General features: G+C 43.6%; 1 protein-coding gene across 1 annotated transcript in view; it reads left to right on the plus strand.

Moving 5' to 3' along the window:
• The first annotated feature begins 6,574 nt into the window (after positions 1–6,574).
• The window catches only part of MKX (mohawk homeobox), an 86,145-nt gene continuing 70,304 nt past the window's right edge, over positions 6,575–22,415 (plus strand). The window contains exons 1-4 of the mRNA XM_045533188.1: positions 6,575–6,917; positions 8,537–8,696; positions 15,928–16,081; positions 16,510–16,845. Of these exons, the coding sequence (XP_045389144.1) occupies positions 6,730–6,917; positions 8,537–8,696; positions 15,928–16,081; positions 16,510–16,845 (838 nt within the window). The 5' untranslated portion in view covers positions 6,575–6,729. The remainder of the gene's footprint in view (positions 6,918–8,536; positions 8,697–15,927; positions 16,082–16,509; positions 16,846–22,415) is intronic.

Genomic DNA, 22,415 nt, shown 5'->3' on the forward strand with positions numbered 1-22,415 from the left:
AGATGAAAATATAGAAAAAGCCTTCTTAAGCAAGACACAAACCCAGCATCACAAAAGGAAAAGACTGACATATTGACCTATATTCACATTATACCTTCTGAAAAACAGACAAAGTAGGTTAAAGGCAGGCCTCAGACCAGGTAACATATTTTGAATATATAAAGCGTATGTCATGGAAAAACGGTTCATGAATAATCATTATAAATCAATAAGCCATCAAATAAGGATATAAGCAAAGGCAATTCAATTAAGGAATACAAATGGCTTATAAAGGAAATGGTTCTCAAACAGTGAGGCGTTGTTTTACTCATCATCTAGGCAAACGAAGACTGAACATTTGCAACGCCGGGTAGCATGTGAGGAAATAGGGATGTGCGTGTGTCGGTGGCGGGGATTGCAGGAAAACTTGGACGTATCTACCAAAATTTAAAAATCGTGTTTCCTTGAATCCAGAAATTCTACTTCTGGGTAGCTATTCCCAAAGAAATACCTATGCCTATACAGAAAGAATCATACACAAGGATGTTTAATATTTATAACAGTGAAAATTGGAAAGACAGAAATATTCATAGGAGAATGGTTAAGTATAACAGATTATGGAGCATTATGCAACAGTTTATTACAAGATGCAGTTACATTTATATGTACTAATACAAAAGTGCTCTATGAAATAATTGAGTGAAAAAGCAAGTATTAGTTTAATCCTGTGTGTGTGTGCGTATGTATAATTATACATACAATATGGTCTCATTCATTTTAAAAACCCATAAAGCAAAAGTATAATTTTGTTTGTATTTATGTATGTGAATGAATAGAAAAAGGTTGAAAGGACGCACCTTAAACCCGCAATGGCCACCTCTTGGTGGTTCCTCTGGGGAATGGGACGGGATGGAGGTGGCGGAGAGGGACTGTCATTTGTATTCTGTTCTTTGTTTGACAATGAGGTGTTTTTTTATTCTGTATCATTTATGCAATCAAAATTAAATTACAAAGCGAAAGGCCGGGCGCGGTGGCTCACGCCTGTAATCCTAGCCCTCTGGGAGGCCGAGGCGGGTGGATCGCTCGAGGTCACGAGTTCGAGACCAGCCTGAGTGAGACCCCGTCTCTACTAAAAAAATAGAAATAAATGATCTGGACAACTAAAAATATATATAGAAAAAATTAGCCGGGCATGGTGGCGCATGCCTGTAGTCCCAGCTACTGGGGAGGCTGAGGCAGTAAGATCGCTTAAGCCCAGGAGTTTGAGGTTGCTGTGAGCTAGGCTGACGCCACGGCACTCACTCTAGCCCGGGCAACAAAGTGACACTCTGTCTCAAAAAAAAAAAAAAAAAAAAAAACAAAGCGAAAACACCTTGTGAGACTTTGGGGCCACCCATTCTACTACTTTGCTCACAATGTTTCAGAACTGTATCTTTCACCACTTGCTATGTTGTTCCAGGCACGCATTTCAATATGTATCTCCACCAGCCACACTGGCCAAGTGTGAGGCGAACCTGCTGTTTGTTCATAAACTTACTATTTTACACCATTTGAGCTGGAAGTGGCAGTCATCCCCTGGCTTTGCAATTTATTTCATTGCCCATAAGTAATAACTGGAAAAGGGACTTTAAAAGCACTCATTATTTTCAAACACTTTCACCCACATTTATTCTGAAATGTCAGGGTACCTTGGTAAAATATCAAAATGCTAAAACTGAAGGCTTCTTTTTTTTCTTTACCAAAGTAAAAATTACATATATTTATAGCTATACTCTAAGTCCTATATAATGGATTAATATTTCTCCCAAATGTTCTTACTTAATATCTTTTTAGATTTAGCAATAGCAATATGTTACTTCCACATCTGAAAAATACCTTAATAATAGTGTGAGGCAAGTTTGTGGAAAACTTCTTATCTTCATTGTATGGTTTAATAAATTCAGGCTAAACCAGCATCACATTGACCAGAATTAAGATTAAGGCTCAAGTCTTCTGACTTCTGGTCTAGGTTATTGTTTTTCCTGTGCAGGGCCATCTCCCGCAAACTGCATATACTTTCTTAAATCTTCTAACAGTGCTTTATGAAACTGGAAATTTTTCTTCTGAGGATTATAATGCAGCATTTAATACACTGAGATTGGAATATAGCACAAGCAGCTGAGTAAAATCATTTTAGATCATCAAAATATAACGATCAGTGTATTAAAACTGTAGATTAAAATGAAGAAGATACTTCCTTCTTGCACAGAGGATAAAATTTTTAAGAACAAAAGTTTAGTCTATCACAAAATAAATGCTCATTTGTATACTACAGAAGGATACTCCCCACCATTTCATTTCTAGAATAAATCTTCCATTGTTCTTTCGTTTTAAAATGGACTCTAATTATTAAACCATAGTCTAAAGGAATTTTCATATATTAATTTTTCAGGGACTTATCCTGAGACTTACTAACTCAGGTGTATGTTATTCCTGTACCAAATAAAAATATTTTTGCTATCTATCATATTTCAGACTTTAATAAAACAAATCTTACATGTAAATGTATCTTAAATCAAAGTCCTCTAAGTGCATTTTAAAATTGTGTAAATACAGTTAGGTATGAAAACAACAAATTTTTTTTGTCCTGTACTAGCTGATACTATAGCATGCAGCTCAATAAGTCAGCAGAATATTGTGAAATTGCAAGCAACTACATACATGCCTGTTGCTTTACCTGGGACAGCTGATCAAAAATGTTAGAGGCGCGTGTTACAGCTGATTGCATTATAATGTCTGGTGACCAACATCACTCACAGAGACCATATAAGAGAACGCGACTCTTTCCTCCAATGAAATATCAATTAGATCTGCTTCTGCTGTGAAACTCGCTCGGTGAAAATCGGTGGCTGAAGCCGTGTGGTGGATCCCGGCTTTAAGTTCTTATAGTGAGATCTGTACACCGAAGCCTGCAGTGAACCCGCAGCACAAGTGCAGCGCCAAGGACAAGATGTGAGCTCTGCAAAGGCAAGTTACATAATAAAAGAGGACCGAGGACATCGGGAAAGGTGATCAAATGATAGTATGTATCTGCCTGGTGCGCAAAAAATGTAAACCAACATTCCTCTCGGCTTTAGGTTATGCAACCACCTGGTTTGCTACCGCGTAGTTTGGGATATAACATATCTGAAAACTGGAGGGTGGGATTAGTCTTGGAAATGATAGCTTTAGCATATATTTTAACCACTTCTAGGCCACAGAAAAGGAAGATGCTTAGGTGGGCTGCTGCCCCAGCACTGGCCAGCCACCTTTAGACAGAAAAAGGACAAATGATGCTATATCTTGGGGTTTGGGAAAACCTTAAATCACTCTTTAAAAAAGATGAAAGGTCGCTGGGGCGGCAGGGCCGGCGGCTTGGTGCTCGGCGCCTTAGGGATCTTCTAGGCTGGCAGAAGCTCTGAGCTTCCCGTTGCACCTAAACTTCAGCTTTCGCGTCTCTTATATTTGGGGGAAGCAAAGCATGATCGATAAGAAAATCTGATTTTTTTCCTCGCACTGTGCCCCAGTTCGGGATTCTTCCAAGTCCCGTCCCCTTTGCTGCGTGCGGATTCCTGGCTCTGGGCGCGCCGTCTCTTCCACACCTGGGTTAGGGTGGGTTGGGCACCTGGGCTCACCTCGTTCCAGTCTTGCCTTCACCAATCCCTATGCCCTGCAGGGAATGCAGCGTCACCAGCGCCTGCTCCGGGAGGTGAGTGTGTGTCTAGCCTTGACTGAGACAAGCAGGACCTCAGAAGCCCAGTGACACCAAAAAAGAGGCTCCCAGGGCGCAAGCGCCTCCCGCCATACGCTCCGGCGTTGTCGGCGCAAACCCGACCTCTAAACTAACTTCACTTCAGCTAATCTCGAGGAAACCGTAGGGCGCGTCACAGTGGCCTCTCCCGCCTAGCCACGCGTGCTGAAATTTCCGGCACTCGGGCTAGCTAAGACAGGGATTTGCACCGCAGCTTCTCAGCTCCCGGAGCCAGAGCCGAGCGCTCCCGGCGGCTTCTCCAATTTCTCTCCTAAGTGCGAAGGAAACGGCCCCTTTTGCTCCGCGACTGCGAGGCCAGCGGGTCTGGGAGCCGCGCCGGGCTGGGGAGGACGAGGCGGGCCCGGGGCTGCCCGGTGGCGCCCGGGCGGCGGCTCCTCCGCGAGGGGTTAATAGCAGCCCCCGCGGCCCGGTGGGCGCGGACGCTTCCTCTGCGCCGGCCCGGGAACGTGGATACGGCCCCCGCAGGATGTTCGCCGGCTGGGCCCGGCAGCCAGGAAACATGAGAAGGCCTCGGTATTCCTGTTCCCGGGCCGCGCGCGCCGGTCTGGGTAAATAAAGCCGAGACGGCGGTGGTGGCGGCGGTGAGCGCGCTGGAGCCCGCGCGGAGAGCATGCGGCGGGGATGGGAGTGCGCCTAGCCTCGACGCGGGACAGCCAGCTGCCCAGCCGCCGGCCGCCGGCCCCGCCGCCACAGGTACGGCCCTCGCGTCGCCGCGTACACCCCGCGGCCCGGTGGCTCGCTTTGGCCCCCGCACCGCACCTTCCTTCTGCCCTGGGCAGCTCGGCTCCCCCCGCCCTTCCCCCACCTCCTTCCGAGGTCCAGTAAGGACGCCCCCGGGTGGCGGCCAAGGCTGGCCCAAGGGTCTGCGAGAAGCCCGGGAGCCCACCTGGCCGCGCCTCCTTTGCGTTAAAATTATTCGCGGGCGTTGGGCGGCGCAGTTCGGCAGGGAGTGAGCTCCCCAGCCACGGTCTGGAGTGAATCGGGGTAAGTGACTTGAGAAGAGGGGCGAAGGACCACGCGCGGGCGCCCGGAGAGGGTTGGAGCTGCGGTTCACATGTCCCCAGACCCCTTGCGACAGGATCGAGCTCTCGGACCTTTGCCACCGTCTGCCACTGTGCCTGCTGTCTGCAGACCCAGACTGTGCCTGGTGTCCGTAGTGCGATCTCTGGGGGTTTGGCACAGCCGGGGAAGGGTCCGAGCTGGCAGACCTCGGCGTGGCTTTCGCTAGGAAAAACACGTCGCTGCATGTAGCAGGACAGCGCCGGGTCGGGGCAGAAGGACGGGCTGGGGAAGGGCGTCTTGTACAACTAAAGCAGCGTGAATACACATCACCGAGCGCACTAACTTAAAAAGAACACATGGCGGATCCTGACTGCAGGACAGGGGCTGTGAGCACGGAAATGTGCTTGGACACTTGTCGCTGAGGCTATGCGCACCCTGGCACGTACCTGTCTGTGCGGGGCACTCGGTCCTAGGGGACACGCGGCGGCCAACAGAGGTCCGACTTCCCTTTCCCACGAATTACTGACGGTAGCCGTGGTTGATTAGCTGTGGCCACGGTCCTAACTGTCGCGCGTGGCCGTCGCTGTGGTGGCCGGAGGGCGGGGCGGGAAGCGTTGGCGAGTGGGGCGCTCGTCGAGGCGCGCGCGTGTGTGTGTTCGTGTGTGTGCGTGTGCGCGTGTGTGTGTGTGTGTTGGGGGGCGGGGGCAGCCCGCGCTGTGCCGGGCGGGCTGAGGAGGCGCTGGCAGCGAGACGGAGGCCGCGCAGAGGAAACGGGAGCTGCCTGGAGGGGCGAGGCGGGAGATGGGGCGGGGGAAGGTGGCCGCGCGCCTCGGGGCGGCAATTGGGCTGCTCGGAGGCGGTGCGCACTCGCTCCCCACGCCCGAGCGCGGCGGGCACAGGCCTCTGGCCGCCGCGATCCTGGAGGTGAGCTGCAGGGTGTCTGGGATGGTGGCAGCCGCAGGCCGGGAGGTGGACGGGCCGTGCTGCCTCCGCCGGACCTTCCGCTTCTGACATCTCTCAGACCCCGAAATGGTCCCTGGAGACTCCAGAGAGGGGCGGGTGTGCAGGGCTGGAGCTCGTGACTGGCACCGTGCTGCAGAAGAGGGCAACCTCGACCGCAGGCCCCGGGTGACCTGGGTCCCCGCACCTTGGGCCTGCCAGATTCTGCGCGTCCCGGGGCAGGCAGGCGGATAATAGGAAGACTTGGGGAGAGAAAGGGGAAAATGTGGTACATTTGTCTTGATGCCATTTAACTTTCCTTGTCCTCGCCCCCACCCCAATCTCGGGGCATCTTAGCGGAAAGAAGATGCAGGGGTTTCGGCCAAACCATCCAGGATCTAGAAAACATGACAATCCCCGAAATCCCGGTACGGCCCAGGACTCATTAACTGGGCCTTGTGGATGCGGTAGTTCACAACCCCAAATCTGCCCTTCCTCCCAACCCCTCCTGACTCCCCGAGTGAGGGCTCCGAGAGCCTTTAATCCTCTGTTGTGACTGAAGGACCACGCGCGGCCCCACGCCTGCGCCGCTCCGCTATCCCGAGTATGCGCCCAGGTTCAAACCCAGACTCGGAGGCTCATTTGGGAATTTCTTTCCTTTGCTTTCGGGGTAAATCATTACCAGTTGAAGATCTTGGGGCGGGGGTGGGGAACCTGGCTGCAACGCCCGGACAAGAAAGAGGGCAGGTGCCTGTCCCGGGAGTGTGCCGGGAGGCGGGGTGTAGCCAGGTGGGGAGAGGCAGGGGTCCCTGGTCCCGAAGCGGCGAAACATCTTTCCCCTGCTTGGCGGCGGGGCTCCAGGACCAGCTCGGAGCCGCGACCGCAGAGGTCCGAGCACTCTCGGCGCGTAAGTAACTGCTGCGCTTTCCTCTCCTAGAACCCGAGCCCTGCCGCGGAGCTCCGGGCGGCCCGGCCCCCAGGCGCTGCGGCCGCGCCGCGCGTCCCTGCCAGCCCGCACCATGAACACCATCGTCTTCAACAAGCTCAGCGGCGCCGTGCTCTTTGAGGACAGAGGCGCTCCGGAGCGGGAGCGGGGCGGCCGGCCCTTCGGTGGCGTCCTGGAGAGTCCCCACCCCCGCCCCGAGGTGGGCATTCCCGACGGTCCGCCCCTCAAGGACAACCTCGGCCTGAGACACCGGAGGACCGGGTACGCGCACGCCTGGGGCCCTGCCCGCCTGCGGCCCGGAGCGGTGGGGGCGGCGCGGGGGTCAAGTGGGAAGGCGGGCCCGGGTCAGGGGCACGGACTGCCCGGGCACACAGGTCTGCGCCTCCTGGGCTCGCGCGTTCTCATTTTAAGGGATGCATTTATCAAAACATGAGGGGTCAGGTCGTCAGGACAGTTCCAAAGAGGCTTGTCGTAATCGAGGGCACCGGGTATTGCCCCTTGATCCCCCGCTACCCGGACCCCTGCGGGTCGCGGGCGCCCGCGCGCAGCTAGGAGCGAGGCCGAAAGGACCAACCGGGGTGCGGAGAAACTGGGCAAGGCCGAGCAGTCGGCGTTCCCAGGTCGAGCCCCGCGACCTTCCTATTTTGTCACGAGAGGCCCTCGCCACCACCCCGCGGCTCGCCCGGCCGGGCCAAGGTGTCTGGAAGGTCGGCTCCCCGCAGGGTGTCCGTGGCGCGGGGCTCCGCGGGGCCTGCCGCTTTCGGTTTATGGGGCGCGGGGGGTCGGGGTGCGGAAGCTCGCGGGGTCTGGCTGCCCCGGCCGCCGGCGCGTGGGGGCAGCCTCTGCCCGGCCGGTCCCGCGGCTCCCGGAGCGCCCCTGAGGGAGCGGTGGCCGCCCTGGCGGTCTCCACCTGGGACGATTGCATCAGCTGCTCGCTTTGCGGCGTTGCCGGTTAGTAAACTAGAGATTAGGTTTCGTCCAAACGGCGTTACAGCCGGCTCGGACGGAATCGCACCGCAAAATGTTTAAAGAGGCAGAGGCCCAGGAGGCTCCGGCGCAGGCGCGTCAGCCTCCCCGAGCGGCGCGGGCGGCAGCGCGGCGACACCTCCCGGAGCCGCCGGGGAGCGCATGGCCCGACGCCGGGATGCTGCCTGGCTGCGGCCGCCTCCCCCTCTTGGAGTATGCTTTTCCTGAGATCGGTTCGCTTTACCTGGTGGAACGGAGCTTGTCATACTTTAACTCTCCCTTGGCGGGAAACTGCCCCTCCAGTGTTTTTTTGGGTTTGCATCCGTCTTTCACAAACCCTGTGGAAAGTTCCCCCCCTTTCCTAGAAGATCCAAGGAAACAGAACTGTCATTCTTTGCTTTATTCCCGCTGTCCAGGGGGCAGCCTTTCCTTCGACACAGGTAACGGGAAGCCCCAGGTGACAGGCAAGAGCTCCCTGGGAGAACGTTCCAGAGCCGGCAGCAGACCCTGCCCGGCCCACGAGGCTAGGGCCACTCCCGGGGACCGTGTCAGCAGGCAGGGGAAGGGTGACTAGCTAGCATGCCGCCCAGACCTGCAACTAGATTAGCAGTTTTCTTCAAATCATTCCACCGTCTTCTCCTAAACCTCTCACCTGGGATTACTGAGTTCAAGGTATCCCCCTTTCAACATAAGCCAGCCTCCTGCACTGCCACGTGCCCCCCTGCGACGAGCGGGCTTTTGCAAAGAGAGGTGCTGAAATTGCTCTCCCCACCCAGAAACTGCGGGACTCCCATCCCTTGCAGTCGCCCCAACTTCGGGGCTCCTGGAGCGAGGGCGCACGCGGGGCTGGTGCCCGGGGTGCAGGGCCCCCCGACGGCGCAACTCACCAGGGCCTCCTCTCTCTGGTGTCGCAGGGCCCGGCAGAACGGCGGGAAGGTGAGGCACAAGCGGCAGGCCCTGCAAGACATGGCGCGGCCCCTCAAGCAGTGGCTTTACAAGCACCGAGACAACCCGTACCCCACCAAGACCGAGAAGATTCTCTTGGCCCTGGGCTCGCAGATGACGCTAGTGCAGGTAATGGGACCCGCAGGGCCCCGATCCGCCCCGGGCGAGGGGCTGAGGAGCGCGCACGCCTAACTCTATGCGGCTCTCCACGTGGCGTCTGTCCCCGAGGAAGGGCGGGCCGAGCGTGGGGAAGAGTTTCTGCGTGTCTTCTCACCCTCACCTGTCACTCGGTGCAGCTGCAGGATTATGGAAGAAGGTAGCTGGCAGTCTGGACTCAGGAGCACTTATATAGACGCATCCGGAGGATGCTACAGGAAATGACTTCCAAACTTAACGGTGTGCATCAGAATCGCCTGGAGGGCTTCTTAAAACGCTGATTGCTGGGCCCCACCCCGAGTTTCTGATTCAGTAGGTCTGGGGTGGGGCTGATAATTTACCCTTCTAGCAAATTCCCAAGTGATGCCGAAACTTCAGGACCCCACTTTGAGAACCACACAGCGTGGCGTCCCACGTTAGGGCCCCTTATGAAAGCTCAGGTCTAGGGTAACTTTCAAAATCACCTTTACTGACAGAGCTAGAAGTGGGGAGTAGAAAGGCGAAAAGTGGCTTCGGATACTTTTTTTTAATGGGAGGCATCGTGGGCATTACCTGGAATCCACAGCACTTTGCTGTTGGTACTTTTCTCAAGGTCGTAAGGAGAAGAGACAGGTTTCAGATGGCTGGGTTACTTTGCCATGTACAGAAAATGGTGCAAGTTTGTTTGTTCTCTGGTGAACACCACGACTTTACATTTGACTAGCTTTTCCAAACCTAATCTTATTTGCTATTCACAAAAACACGATAATGTAGAGCAGTTCCTATCAGTATTTTACATAGGACATAACCAAGGCACACGGAAGTGTCAGTAAGAGGCAGAAGCAGGCCTGGAAATGAAAAAACGTAATTCCAGATCAAATGCCCTTTTCATCACACCACAGTTTAATAAATATGGTGGCATGAAATTTTATACATTCCAACAGGCACATTTATTCAGAAAGAGGAGTAGGTGGAGCTAGATCAGCCGAGAAGTTTTATCCATTACAGTAGCACTACATAACTGCTTTTGTGAAAATTTGGCAATTCCGTTCAATTTGCAGTAAGAGGGAACCCCAAAATTTAAAAATTAGATAAAATGAAAATTGCTTTCCAGAATATTTTAAATTGTTCTTTGGGAATTACTGGAAAGTTTGACAAAGCATGAAAGTTGACTTGTAGTCAGGCTTATCAAAACTATAATATATATTTTCTGCTGATTTTCAGAATACAATTATAGAGAAAAATATCTGTTTTCTTTCATATTCTCGGGCAATAGTATTAATAGTGATTTGCTGCAGCACTGGAGGGTAAAATTTTATATTCTTGGCTTGATATCTGTTTAACATAAAATGACGAACCTTCCAGTAATTTACCAAAGTAGTTTCTCAATAAATTATTCAAGTCAGAAGAACTTGATTTATGAAAATGATGCATATGTTCAAATTTCATTTTAAACATGTATGCTATTTAGAGTTATTTGAATATTTCACAATGATGTCAATAATAAAACATTAGATTATTTTGGTTGATTATATAGCTTCATATTTAGTGGTGGACACTCATACAGAAAGCAAAAAACATTTGTGACATATTTTTAAACGTTTTTTAAGTATGAAAAGTAGCACTTGTCATTAGGAGAGCCACTTAAACTTTCTTATGCAGTAGTTTTGTTGAGCTGCAATGCAAGTAGTTATCATTTTAAGTTTTCTTACCTGTAATGATAGTTAAATTACAAATAATAATCCCTTTTGCACTTAGATCTTGGTAAGACTATTAGTTTTGTTTTTTTTTTTTGTAATTTACATGAAATTTTCATTGAAAACCCTTTTTTCTCTTACACTAATGTTCAGAAAATAAAAATGCAAAAAATATGTAATTTTTAAATGGAGTAAAGATATTTATAATAATTGATACCTGTGTAAAACGATTTCCTAATTTTACTATAACTGAGGTTGGTTTCTGGAACTTTAAAGTAATAAATGGAAAAAATCAAAATGTGTAGAATTACCAAGGGACCTTCTGTATAATCCATTTTGAGGCCAGTTATTTTAATTAGGCACAATGGGTTTATCTATGTAAAATGTGTGTGTGTGTGTGTGTGTGTGTGTGTATGTATACTCATGTACTTACACACATATCTATCTATATATTTTTATATAGGGGGGTTTGTATAAGTCAGACATAAATTAGACATCCAAAGCAAATTCTGAGTCTATGGGAAACCAAACTAATTATGTAAATACTTTACACTTCTGGGGAAAAAAAATATAAAGATCTGAATAAAGCTGTTGGTCCCTGCAACTTAGATCCGTATGTAATCAGTCAGATTCTCCCAGTGAATAAATTTCTCCTGTGGAGTCAGGCTTCCTGAGAAGTGCTCGTGTCTTACTCATCTTCATGTGCCATATCACCCCTGACAGGGCTTTCCAAATAGTAAACTATCTGGACATGTTTTTAGAAGGAATAGGTTCCTTTTGGGAAATAACACTATGATCATGTGGCTTTCCAAAATACCTTTCTGACAACAAGAGAATGTCTTGACATCTGTCTAAGATGTTCTTGTTTTAAAATCCATCCCATCATAGGGAATATACAGAGAGCAGTATGATTGTATGCAGACGCAAGTGTAACTCATTTTATTATTTCAAAATGTCTGAAAATGTCATATATTAGTGTCTATAGACAAATATGAAGTGTTTCCCTTATTTCTGTCCAAACTTTTCTTATTCATTGCGATGCTATCTCTTACATCTCATGGTTTATATTAACAAGCGGTCAGCATAACTGTTTTATTCCTTACCTACGAGAATGTCTTATATTTTGAGAATTTCTTACACACGTAACATTTTCATTTTGGTTATATGTCAGACTTTTCATGCAAAGTAATTTTACCTTTTTTTGCTACTCTTAAATTGATAAGGAAAGGTGTGAAACCCATGGTCAGCTATCTCCCTTGAAGCCTAGAAATAAAAAACTGAAACTTTAGTGGAGGACATATTTTTTTAAGACCACAACAGGTACTTTTTCTGATAAATCGAAACTCTGAGGACATTGATCAGCTCCTACATTTTTTTCATCCCTGAAAAATGAAGCAGAAAAACTTATTTATGCAACTTGCATTTATTTCTATTGGGTAGACTAGGCAACTTGTCTTAATTTGCTATAATTGTGTTTGACTCATTTACATTATTAATCTGGCATCTTCCTAATGAGATACAAGCATTTTTTCTTTTTACAGGGAGTTGATTTGTGTGTGTGTGTGCTTTGCTTTTTAACCAACGAAAATATTCTACTGTGCTTGATTCCTCTGGCTGATCATTGTTCAAACATTATAAAAATGTACTATGTACTCTCTTTTATTATGGAACAATATAAAGCTTGGTATGTGATCGGGGTTTGTATTGTTGAAGGATATGGAGCTTACCAGGGAATAATGATTGGATGTTAATCCTTCTTCTAATAGAAGTTTCAGATGCCTGTGATATGTCCACGTGCCATTTGTTAAAACTGCTCTGTTGCAAGATTCTGACCCCTGTGTTGACATAGCTAGCTCTGTTTTTGGTTGGTATCAAGTGCTTATGCTGAAATTTATATGCCCTTATCACCTACAAAGCTTAGAGCAACTGTTAAATAAATATTCAACAGAATCTCAGATTGGTCCTTTACATTATTCCAAGTGTTACACTACATGGCATGGAAATAAGGTGCTCAGTATTTCAGTTGAATAACTCAGAATAAGTTTGTTAATTCAGTATGTCAAAGGTGGACAGATGCCAGTTTATCCCTTTGGGTTTACTCTAATGATTGCTCTGTCAATATGATGAATGTAAACACCTCCATTAGAGTGGGATGAAAATTTAGTTTTCTCTTCCAGCTTTTAGATATTTGATTCTCTAAGCTTTCACTATAAAATATGGGTTATATATATAATAAAGCACTGAGTTTGACAGGTTTGTTCCAAAACCTACCCTGGTTAAGGAGGCCTGTTCCATGTAAAATACAATTTAAAGAGAACATAAATGACAGCCTGAAGGAATCTGTAGTAGGTTAAAGGTAGAAAATTTGCACTCGTATTTTTGCCTTTAGTGAAACAGATGGAGTTTGCCTGAATTCATCAAGAAAAAATTGCAAAAAAATTTATGCAAATTCATTAAACAGCTATTTGTCTGCTGTTTGCAGGACTTAGTGCAAATAGATATTAAATACCTCACACTGAGTCCAGCTGTTAGGTTGTACTGTAAATTTCTGGGAATAAAATACTGGCAGAGCAAATATTTTAGCAGACTGGTGGCCAGTCAAAATTATGAAATCAGTTTAGAAACAGCCTATGTTAGACATCAGCAAGCCTTTCTGGAAAATCTCCTATTGTGTAACTATTACAATATGATAAAAACTATGAGTATATAAAACAGAAAAAAGGATATGACTTCTTTATATGAAAAGCTAGCTAATTCTCCATGACATATAAAGGTTCCCCAGTCTTGTCTGTGTTATAGTGTATTTTTTTAAAATAGAAAGCCATTGCATTTTTATTACATGAAGAGTTTTGTAAGAATTGGGTTTCACACTGTACTATGTGGTTGTTGTGTTAAGATTTAAAGTTAGTTAAGATTTAAGGTTAGTCTGAATTATATGCTGTTTAGTAAAGAAAGTAACACAAAAAAGTTTTGGGGTTGAATTCTAATAAATATGAGTGCTATAGGGGAAGTTGCAGGCTGCCCTCTCAGTGTGAGTGGAGCAGTGAAGGATATAAGTACACATATCTGATTGCTAGAGAGAGTACTGGCCAAGGGCAAAAAAGAGGTTAATACTGACTAGAAAGGAAATTAACATTGTTTTAGGGGAGTTTGGGCTACATTCACAGATCTTAGCTTTTAGAGTGGGCAGGGATATTAGGAACCACCAAATCCATTTATAGATGAAGGATTTGAAGTTCAGAAAACTTGAATGACTTATCCAAATTCATACAGCACGTTTCTGGGAAATTCAGAACAGGAAACCAGGGCTGTCTCCATTCTACCATAGTTACAGGATAACAGGACATTTATGAGGCTTTGAAAAAGTGGGGTGATTACATCAAAATGATGCATCAACATTTGAAGTTGATGCTGGTGGTTTGATCCATTTCAGAGAACAGAATGGAAGACAGGGATGTTAGAAAAGATGTTCTAAAGTTCCTAGTTAGTAGTAATGGTTGGATGAAAACATTGGCGGTGAGTTGGAGAATCAGAGGGAGGTTTCAGAGATGTAATGAAGAAAGGGCCAGGCACTCTGTGCTTTTGCAGCTTGGTGGTTCCCAGCCTTTTCGGCACCAGGGACCGTTTTCATGGAAGACAGTTTTTCCACGGACTGGGTTGGGGTGGGGGATGGTCTCAGCATGATTCAAGTGCATTACATTTATTGTGCACTTTATTTCTATTATTATTCCATTGTAATATATGATGAAATAATTGTGGGGACCCCTGCCGCAGCGAATAGGTACCCGGGTATCCCAGTGAATCATGTCTACTTCTTCACTGCTAGTGCAGGAGACAAGCTTATCCATTTTTAGCACTTAATACCATGGCTAAAGTATAATAGCTACACAATAATATTTGTACATTATTTGTATGAATAGTCTTAGAAATTGTCTGTCTGTAGGGGATGGAAAAGACCAAGAATGTGAAGTCAGACTGAATCATAGTAATGGTAGCACAGCTTAACAGGAAGAGGAATTGAGACTAAGACTCTGAAATGCCTTGGTGAGATAATACAAATCATTGTGCATAAATTTGAAAGGATAATTATCCCGCTCAAGGCACAAAGGAGATAATATTGAATATATATGGAAAAACCCACCATGTGTTTTCCCATGGGGACAAGGAGGGGAAAAAATGTTATTTTGGGTTTTTTTTTAAGTAGAATTTACCACAGTTCCATCCGATAATTAGGGCTTGAGCAATGTGCAAAAAAATGTGTATTTATAGTACAAATCTAAAAAGAAAAAGAAACTTCCATTGCAAACATTGCCACACAAACCATTATAGTAATGTGGGATCATGTTCTGGACCAAATTGGCAGAAAAGACTTAATTCTCTTCCCATGTTTCATTCTTTTAAAGGCAAATATTGCCCTCTCGGGTTTTAAAAAATCTATTTATTGATGATAGCCTGATATTTTGGAGGAAACTTCAAGTACCATTTTAGCCTCTAGAAATCCAATAACAGCTTTCAAAAATAATGGATGTAACTTTTCTTTGTTTTGGAATGTTTGTTTCTTTGCCTTTATCTATTTGCCTAAGAAACACTTGACTTTCAGCTTAAAGCAGAGTGTTTTTTCCTCCCCCCTTCTCTGATTGCTCTACTTCTGATTGCTTTGCTAGCTCCTCTTCTTATGGTCCTATCTCTTTCATCACTGGTAGTTTCCGAAGCTTGGTCCTTCACCCTGTTTTCATCCCGACTACTCTCACATCTCCCGCTATCACCTCTGTGCATTTGCTTCTTGAATCTGATCTTCCCCTCCCTGAGGTTTCAAATGCCACTTTCATTTTCTTGCTGAACATCTCACCTGTATGCTTTTCTAGCACCTCAAACTAGACATTCCTCAACCAAATGTCATTTCATCCTCAAAAAGTTATACTGTCTTTTTCAAAATGGCACTCTTGGCTACACAGGTTTAATAATTCAAGGTCATCTTTAACTCTTCCCTCTTCCTCACTTCTTCCCAGTGTTTCTGGAATGTGACTTGGATTTGTTCCCATGTCCTTTTTACTGGGAATACACTGCCCTACCCACTGTACCTGACATAGTCTGGCCTTCCTTCAAAGCCTAGCCAAGCTTGAATTCCTCATGAAGTCTTGAGTCACATATGAAAGTAACACCTCTTTCCTTTGGACTCTTGTATTACTTTATTTTAATGTCTTATATGCCATGTGTCTTATATTAGTTATTTATTAATATATACTTTTCTACCCCTATTACTAGACTTTTCTCTTACTGAATTATTTTTTGATGACAAAGCCTCTTCGTTTTTCTTATTCCCAGAATACAGTAATCACCCAATCTCTGTAGTGAGTGCTGGGCATGTTTGTCAAATAAATGAATGGATACGAATGTGCCGTACTCGTATTTTCTGAGAATATTTAGTGATCAGAGTAGAGAAAGGCTGAGATCCTTTATGAGAAAGTAATTGCACAACGGGTAATGTTTTTTAGTGTTTTGCTAATTGAAAAATAATACTGTTCTAGGTGTCGAATTGGTTTGCTAATGCAAGACGTCGGCTTAAGAATACTGTTCGACAGCCAGATTTAAGCTGGGCTTTAAGAATAAAGTTATACAACAAGTATGTTCAAGGAAACGCTGAGCGGCTCAGTGTAAGCAGTGATGATTCGTGTTCTGAAGGTTTGTTAATGTTTTTATTTTGTTTTCTTTGCTTTGCCTCTGTAATAAGTTTACCTCAATTGCTATTTTAAGGTTGGTCCCACAAAATATGGTGCCATAACAGTTCCTTTTTATTGCATGAGGTAACTTCATGTTTACAGTACTATAAATGAGCAACAGAATTATGGCTGTTTCCTCTCATTTATAGATTTATCATGTGTCAAAATAATATTTTCAGTGAAATTCATTAAAATTAAAATACCATAAGCAAGAGATTACATAAATTCCTTTCTTTTGCCTAAAAGTTAATCTTGAATATATAATTGCATAATGTATAATTTTATACACTCTAGTCTTCCTTTACGTATATTTTTATTATTAAATATAACAGTTGGGCGGTTGGGGAAAAATATGCGTAAATACTACTTGGCGCTATTTTTGCCCCTTAGATGGAGAAAACCCTCCAAGAAACCACATGAATGAAGGAAGCTATAATACTCCAGTTCACCATCCTGTGATTAAAAGTGAGAGCTCAGTCATAAAAGCTGGAGTGAGGCCAGAGTCCCAGGCCAGCGAGGACTATGTGTCACCCCCCAAATACAAGAGCAGCTTGTTGAACCGTTACCTTAACGACTCTTTGAGACATGTCATGGCCACAAACACTGCCATGATGGGGAAAACCAGGCAAAGAAACCATTCGGGATCTTTTAGTTCCAATGAGTTTGAGGAGGAACTGGTGTCTCCGTCGTCGTCAGAAACCGAAGGCAACTTTGTCTACCGCACAGGTAAGCCTGTGCTTTTTGCAGTAGTGACCGTGGTACCTTGTTTAAAGCAGAATTAAAGCTGCAGCAGAGGAGTTTATTTTGACCCACCTAAAGACATCAGACTATTTATGTGCTGCCTGTAATTCAGTTTTAACGGCTTTTGTTTTGTTTTTAATTGCCAGCTGATAAGTTTGTCAGTAGATGACAGTCTTACAGATTACTGAGAAATTTTCAATTTTAATATTAAGAGTTAGAATTTTCATTCTTAATGATAATTTTAATCTCAATGATAACAATAAAGGAGAGGTATATGTTGGCCTTTATGAATAATTTGTAATGGAGGAATATGCCAGGTTTTATATAACCAGTCATACAAATACTTTGTATTCCATCTTTTCTCTTAAATGCTTTGATTGCTAAGTTATGGGAAATGATCACAAATTAACATGGGTGCCAAGCTTTCGTGAAGGAAAAGTATAGGTCTGATTTCAACTGGTTTGGAAATTTTACTATCATTTCTGGAAAGCACAAGTAGGGCTGATGAACAGCTTTGACGATTTTACTTTCGTTCCAGAAATAGTGGATCTATTTCTACCTGTCCAAGTCTTTCAGATGGAATGGCAGGTTTGGTAAAGTTTTCTATCTGGACTTCAGTTCCCAGAGAGATTTGCTCTTAAGGAGTGTTGGAGCAGGTCACTTTGGAACGAGCGATATCTGTGACCTACATCTGGTATAGGTAGAGTCTGGTCCTGAAAAGGCCAACAAATGAGATTTAGAATGCTAGAGCTGGAAATAACCTCAGAAAGCATCTAGTCCAGCCACATTGTGTCACAGATAGAAAATCTCAGACCAAGAACACATAGTAGTTACTCTTCTCCAGACCAGTAGTGGAGCTGAGGCTGCACAAGAGGTAGCAAGAGCATCACTACTACTTGCCTACTGTTACTGTTGTTGTTATACCTATGACCAACAGTCATTTATGCAGTAGTTATGATACTCTGGGCCCTGTGATAAATACTGTACAAATGTTACTGCATCCAGTACTTATAATATTGAGGAGCTTGATATGTAAAACAATAGGGCTTTTTTAAAGGAATCTAAATTTGTTTTGTGTAATATACCATTTAGATCATTTAGCCAGAAATCTGATTTTCAAGTGCCTGGAAATGTGTACAAGATATATGAACCATGAGGATTCTGAGACAATTATCAGTACATTTTTAAAGACTTAAATCAACCTCATTTTCTGTTTGCATCTCCAACTGCAACAATAAAAACAAAATCCAAATACTCAGAAATACAAGAATAATCTTGTAAGGAATCTAGGTCTAGGAAGAAGTGCAAGTAAAAAGCTGTTTAGCTGATAAAGAAAATGAAGAAACTACATATTAACATCTGACTAATGTGACCAGAGCAGAACTTGAAAGTATTTCAGAGCTTTATGAGTGTTTATTTTCACAGAAAGGAAAAGAAGTCAAGTCATTCAAATACAGATAATAGAAAAAAATAATAAAAATAAAACAAGAAAAGGTAAAATGGAAAGCTGATAAAAGATAAATAAGTCAAGAGGTGACTCTTTGAAAGCAATAATAAAATAAGCAAAAAATTAAAACAAACTGAAGTTGGAAATGACAAAGAAGATATAACAATCGATATAGTTATTAAACAAAAAAGATTTTAAAAATTATGATGAAGTACTATGTACAATTGTTTGACAATACACCGTGTGTAAATTTGTTTATGAAATGAATTGGCATTATCCACATTCATTAAATTATAAATTTATAAATAAGAAAAGTTTTAAATGACCAATAACTCGGGAAAAATTAAGATTTTTAGTAAACACATGATTTGATAGATCCATGTTTTTTCAAACTTTGAAGAAATAATTAATTCCCATGTTTTATACATTTTTCTGGAACATAGAAAAATATGGGAAGTATCTCAGTTTTTAAAAATGTAAGTGTTATCCTAATCCCAAATCTGATTAAGGGAGCATAAAAGTCAAACTTTTTATATAATATTTATAATGATTTTGAAACATGAGAAATATTTATCATGTATTATTAAATGAAAAGCAATTCAAAACTGTGGCAACACCAAATACAATTATGACAATACAAATGTGCATAGACAAAAACAAAAGATTTTTGGAAAAAATGAAATTAATTTTAATGAAGCACAGTGATTGGTAATTGGTAATCTGTTAAAAATGGTTTTTTCTTACAAATTTTTTCATATTGCCTAATAAAAACAGCATAATATGCTTATGAAATTTATCCAGTGTGGTGAGTCTTCTGAAAATGCATGCTCTTTTCGTAGATGACAAAATATCAGCTCAGAAGGAAAAGTGTGCCTGTATAGTTGATTTTTTTCAAAGTTAAATATCTTGGCTGTTCATTTTTATTAAAGCATTCCAAATGCACTTGGTCCACATTATAGACTATTCATTTGCCAAGTTATATTTTTAAATAAAAAAATATATATTTTCTTTAGTTATGCAAGCAGTGAGAAACCAACCTAGGTGTGTAAACTTCCGGTTTTTCATGCACGTGTGTAAACTTAAAAGAGCAGACTAAATTTTTTTGTTTTTATGGGTGGAGAATTAAGAAAGACAGGTGGCCGAAGGCTGATCTGCTAGGTCTCAGATCAAAGCAATACATGGCTGTATCTGTGGGAACTCAGGGTGGTGTTGCTTCAGTCGTAGATGGGTTGCCATGCATGTATGAATAGTAGAACAGGGGCTTTCAAGAAATGCTTTCAGAGCAACTGCTATGGTTTTCTCTGGCATACAGGCTTATGCCAAATTCCTTCCATTCCATCTGGTTATATCTTTCTTTCCTCACCTAAAAAGACGTTTTCTAAGTCTGCTATTAACGCTCTCTCCCCCAAGGCTACAGTAGTACAAAGAGTTTTAACTTTCAAATTTTTCTCCACGATAAAACCTTTAAATACAATTTACTGGTTTATCTCTGCTGAGGAATTTTGTCCATTTATCCATCATCCATTTTTTGTTCAATAGTGACTGTCTCACGATGCATTTTATTAAATATATGGACTCAAAAAGCCAAATGAAAGTTGGTATGTGGAAGGATAATGTATCACTGAATTTTATTTCTCTTATTCTTACTAAATTCGAGGTGGGAGAAGCTTTTTGGCTTATTATAGTTATCCCAATTGAAGCTATTACTAGAAACCGTCAAAGCAAATACAAAGATGTTTTTACTAATTTTTATATAGACATTATTTCTGTGTACTATCTGCAGTCTTTGGCATCATGCCAGGGCATAGTAGTTTCTTAGTAAATATTGATTAAAATAATTCTAACACTGCTAGTCATGTCGTTACAATTGATCAGAACTGTTAAGTAAAACTCAAAGGAAATTTAGTCAGTCAGTGTGATCTGTTGAATTAAGTCATCTAAATTAAAATTATAATCCATTTTCATTGTATTAGGTTAACCAATGATAATTTGTAGATGTTTGATGGGGTGAATTCCCATTACAAACTGAAATCCAGGCCTCTAGCCCCTAGGAGGATCTGTTCCCTGAACTGTCGGCTAAGGACATCTCCATTCCTGTCGAATCAGGGCTCATATTCTCCAGATGGGACCATTTTTGTCACCTTACAGAGTGAGTCCTCACTGGAATCTTAACTAACTTGAATGAGTTTGACTTTACCCTCAAAACCAAGCCTATTAAATTTCTCTCTCCCTTGAAGGAGGGAAGAGAGTTTTCTAAGAAGTATACTCGATAAGAGGACATCAGACAAGTCTTGATCTAAAATGCGTGGACTTCCCGTCTTTGCTCAGCTTGAGGGCAAGTCCCTGTCACATTTCTTCTTTTCACAGCTCACAAATGAACAATTTATAAATGCCCAGTACCTTCACATGGTTGCTCTCTGAGCCCCACTGCTCTGTCAGTGTGTAATTCATAAGTTTATCCTGCTCCCAAGAGGCTGAATGTTGAAACTTCATTTTGTTAAACTGTCTAAAATCCCTCTTACTTAGACACATCTGGTGTAGCCAAAACACAGGCAATGGGAGTCTTTTCTATGTTAGTGTGAATTAATCAGGCTAGCTTCCCCTTGGCTTGACTGAGATGGATACCCAAGAAGAAATGGAGACTTTAATGGAGAGAAAAAAAGAAGTCATTTATTTGGTGCATGGGAGACTCTGTCTGGGAGATAGGGTCCATTTGGATGGCCTGCCACAGCTGGAGAATTGGAACAGGATGAGAGAACAAGGCATTTTGGTTACTAAGGAAAGAGGAACCAAGCTAGAAAGTTTGAGAGAAGGTCAACTGCCATCCCCAAAACTTTTTTCTTGACTAAGAGTGACCCTCAAGGAGAGAAAAATGTTCTTTTTGTCTTTTTTCTCTCTCCTCCGGCACACTGTGCCCTTTAGAATTTAAGGTGGCATCAGTAGCAAAATCTAGATACGCTCATGACTTCCATAAACCATTGGATCAGCCTGGGATTTCACCTGAATTTACAGCGAGTTTCTTTGGAGAAATGCACTCTCAGTTCTAGACACTGATGCAACAAGTATTCTTCTGGGACACAGTCCACGTGTATATGAGGTGCTCCCACGTGCCTGCATTCTACACACAGAGTGTTTATCAGGAGCCTCTCCATGCAGGCCCTCCCTGTGTTTGGCTCACTAGAGCCCTGTGTTGTGTGCGAGGCCACTTGTCATTGAGACCATATTCAAATGGACCAGAAGAAAGATGTCAACAGATGTCTTGGCAGATCTTTGAGAGTGGTGGATAATCACATCTGTTGCATCAGTTTCAGGTTTTGTATTTGGGGGCAGCTCAGAGAAAGCCTTAGAGCAGTCAAGGTGGGATGGCATCGAGGGCCATGTGTCTGTTGAGTGTGTACACTCACAGTGCATGAGTGTACCTGCGTACACACCATGTTCCTCTTTGGGGTCTTGTTGACCAGCAAATCTACCTCGGATACTTTTTTTTCTTATTTTATTTCCCTTTTTGTGCTGTCACTTTCTTGTTTGCAGTGAAAGAATGAAGCCTTGCCATTTTGGATTATTCCAGACATTCTTTTCCTGGCATGCAAATGACTGTTGCTGGGCTCGAGCAGAGAATAATAAAACCCTCTGTCACCAGTCCAGCCAGTGACATTTAAAGGATACTTGAAAGGTTATCCAATTTCTTGTCTTGTACCTCACCTAACAAAGGCCATCTGGGAATGAGGTATTTCACGTAAGTCAAATTTCCAGATAGCAGAAATTTAAGTCCCAATTTAAAAAATAGAAAATATTCTGTTCTCCTAAACTGATAATATTAAGCACAGCTTCTAGGATGATGCTTTAACAATCCTCTTCTCTAAGTGTCCTCCTCTTTCTTATGTCCTATTCCACCCCTTTAAATCAATAACCTTAGGGTTAACCAGATCTGAGAAAATTTGCTCCTAATTCCTTTGACTAAGGAACAATTGTCTTTCTGATAGCCTTTTCAAAAAGGGAACTTTCCTAATTACTTATTTCAAAGCAGTAGTCTCTTAAATGAGATTTATACAAAAGCTGGCCTTTGGGTATGCCTGGGGTTACTATAGAATTGTAAAAACTTAGCACT

This window comes from Lemur catta, chromosome 1, assembly GCF_020740605.2.
Source record: "Lemur catta isolate mLemCat1 chromosome 1, mLemCat1.pri, whole genome shotgun sequence".
NCBI classification, from domain to species: Eukaryota; Metazoa; Chordata; class Mammalia; order Primates; family Lemuridae; genus Lemur; species Lemur catta.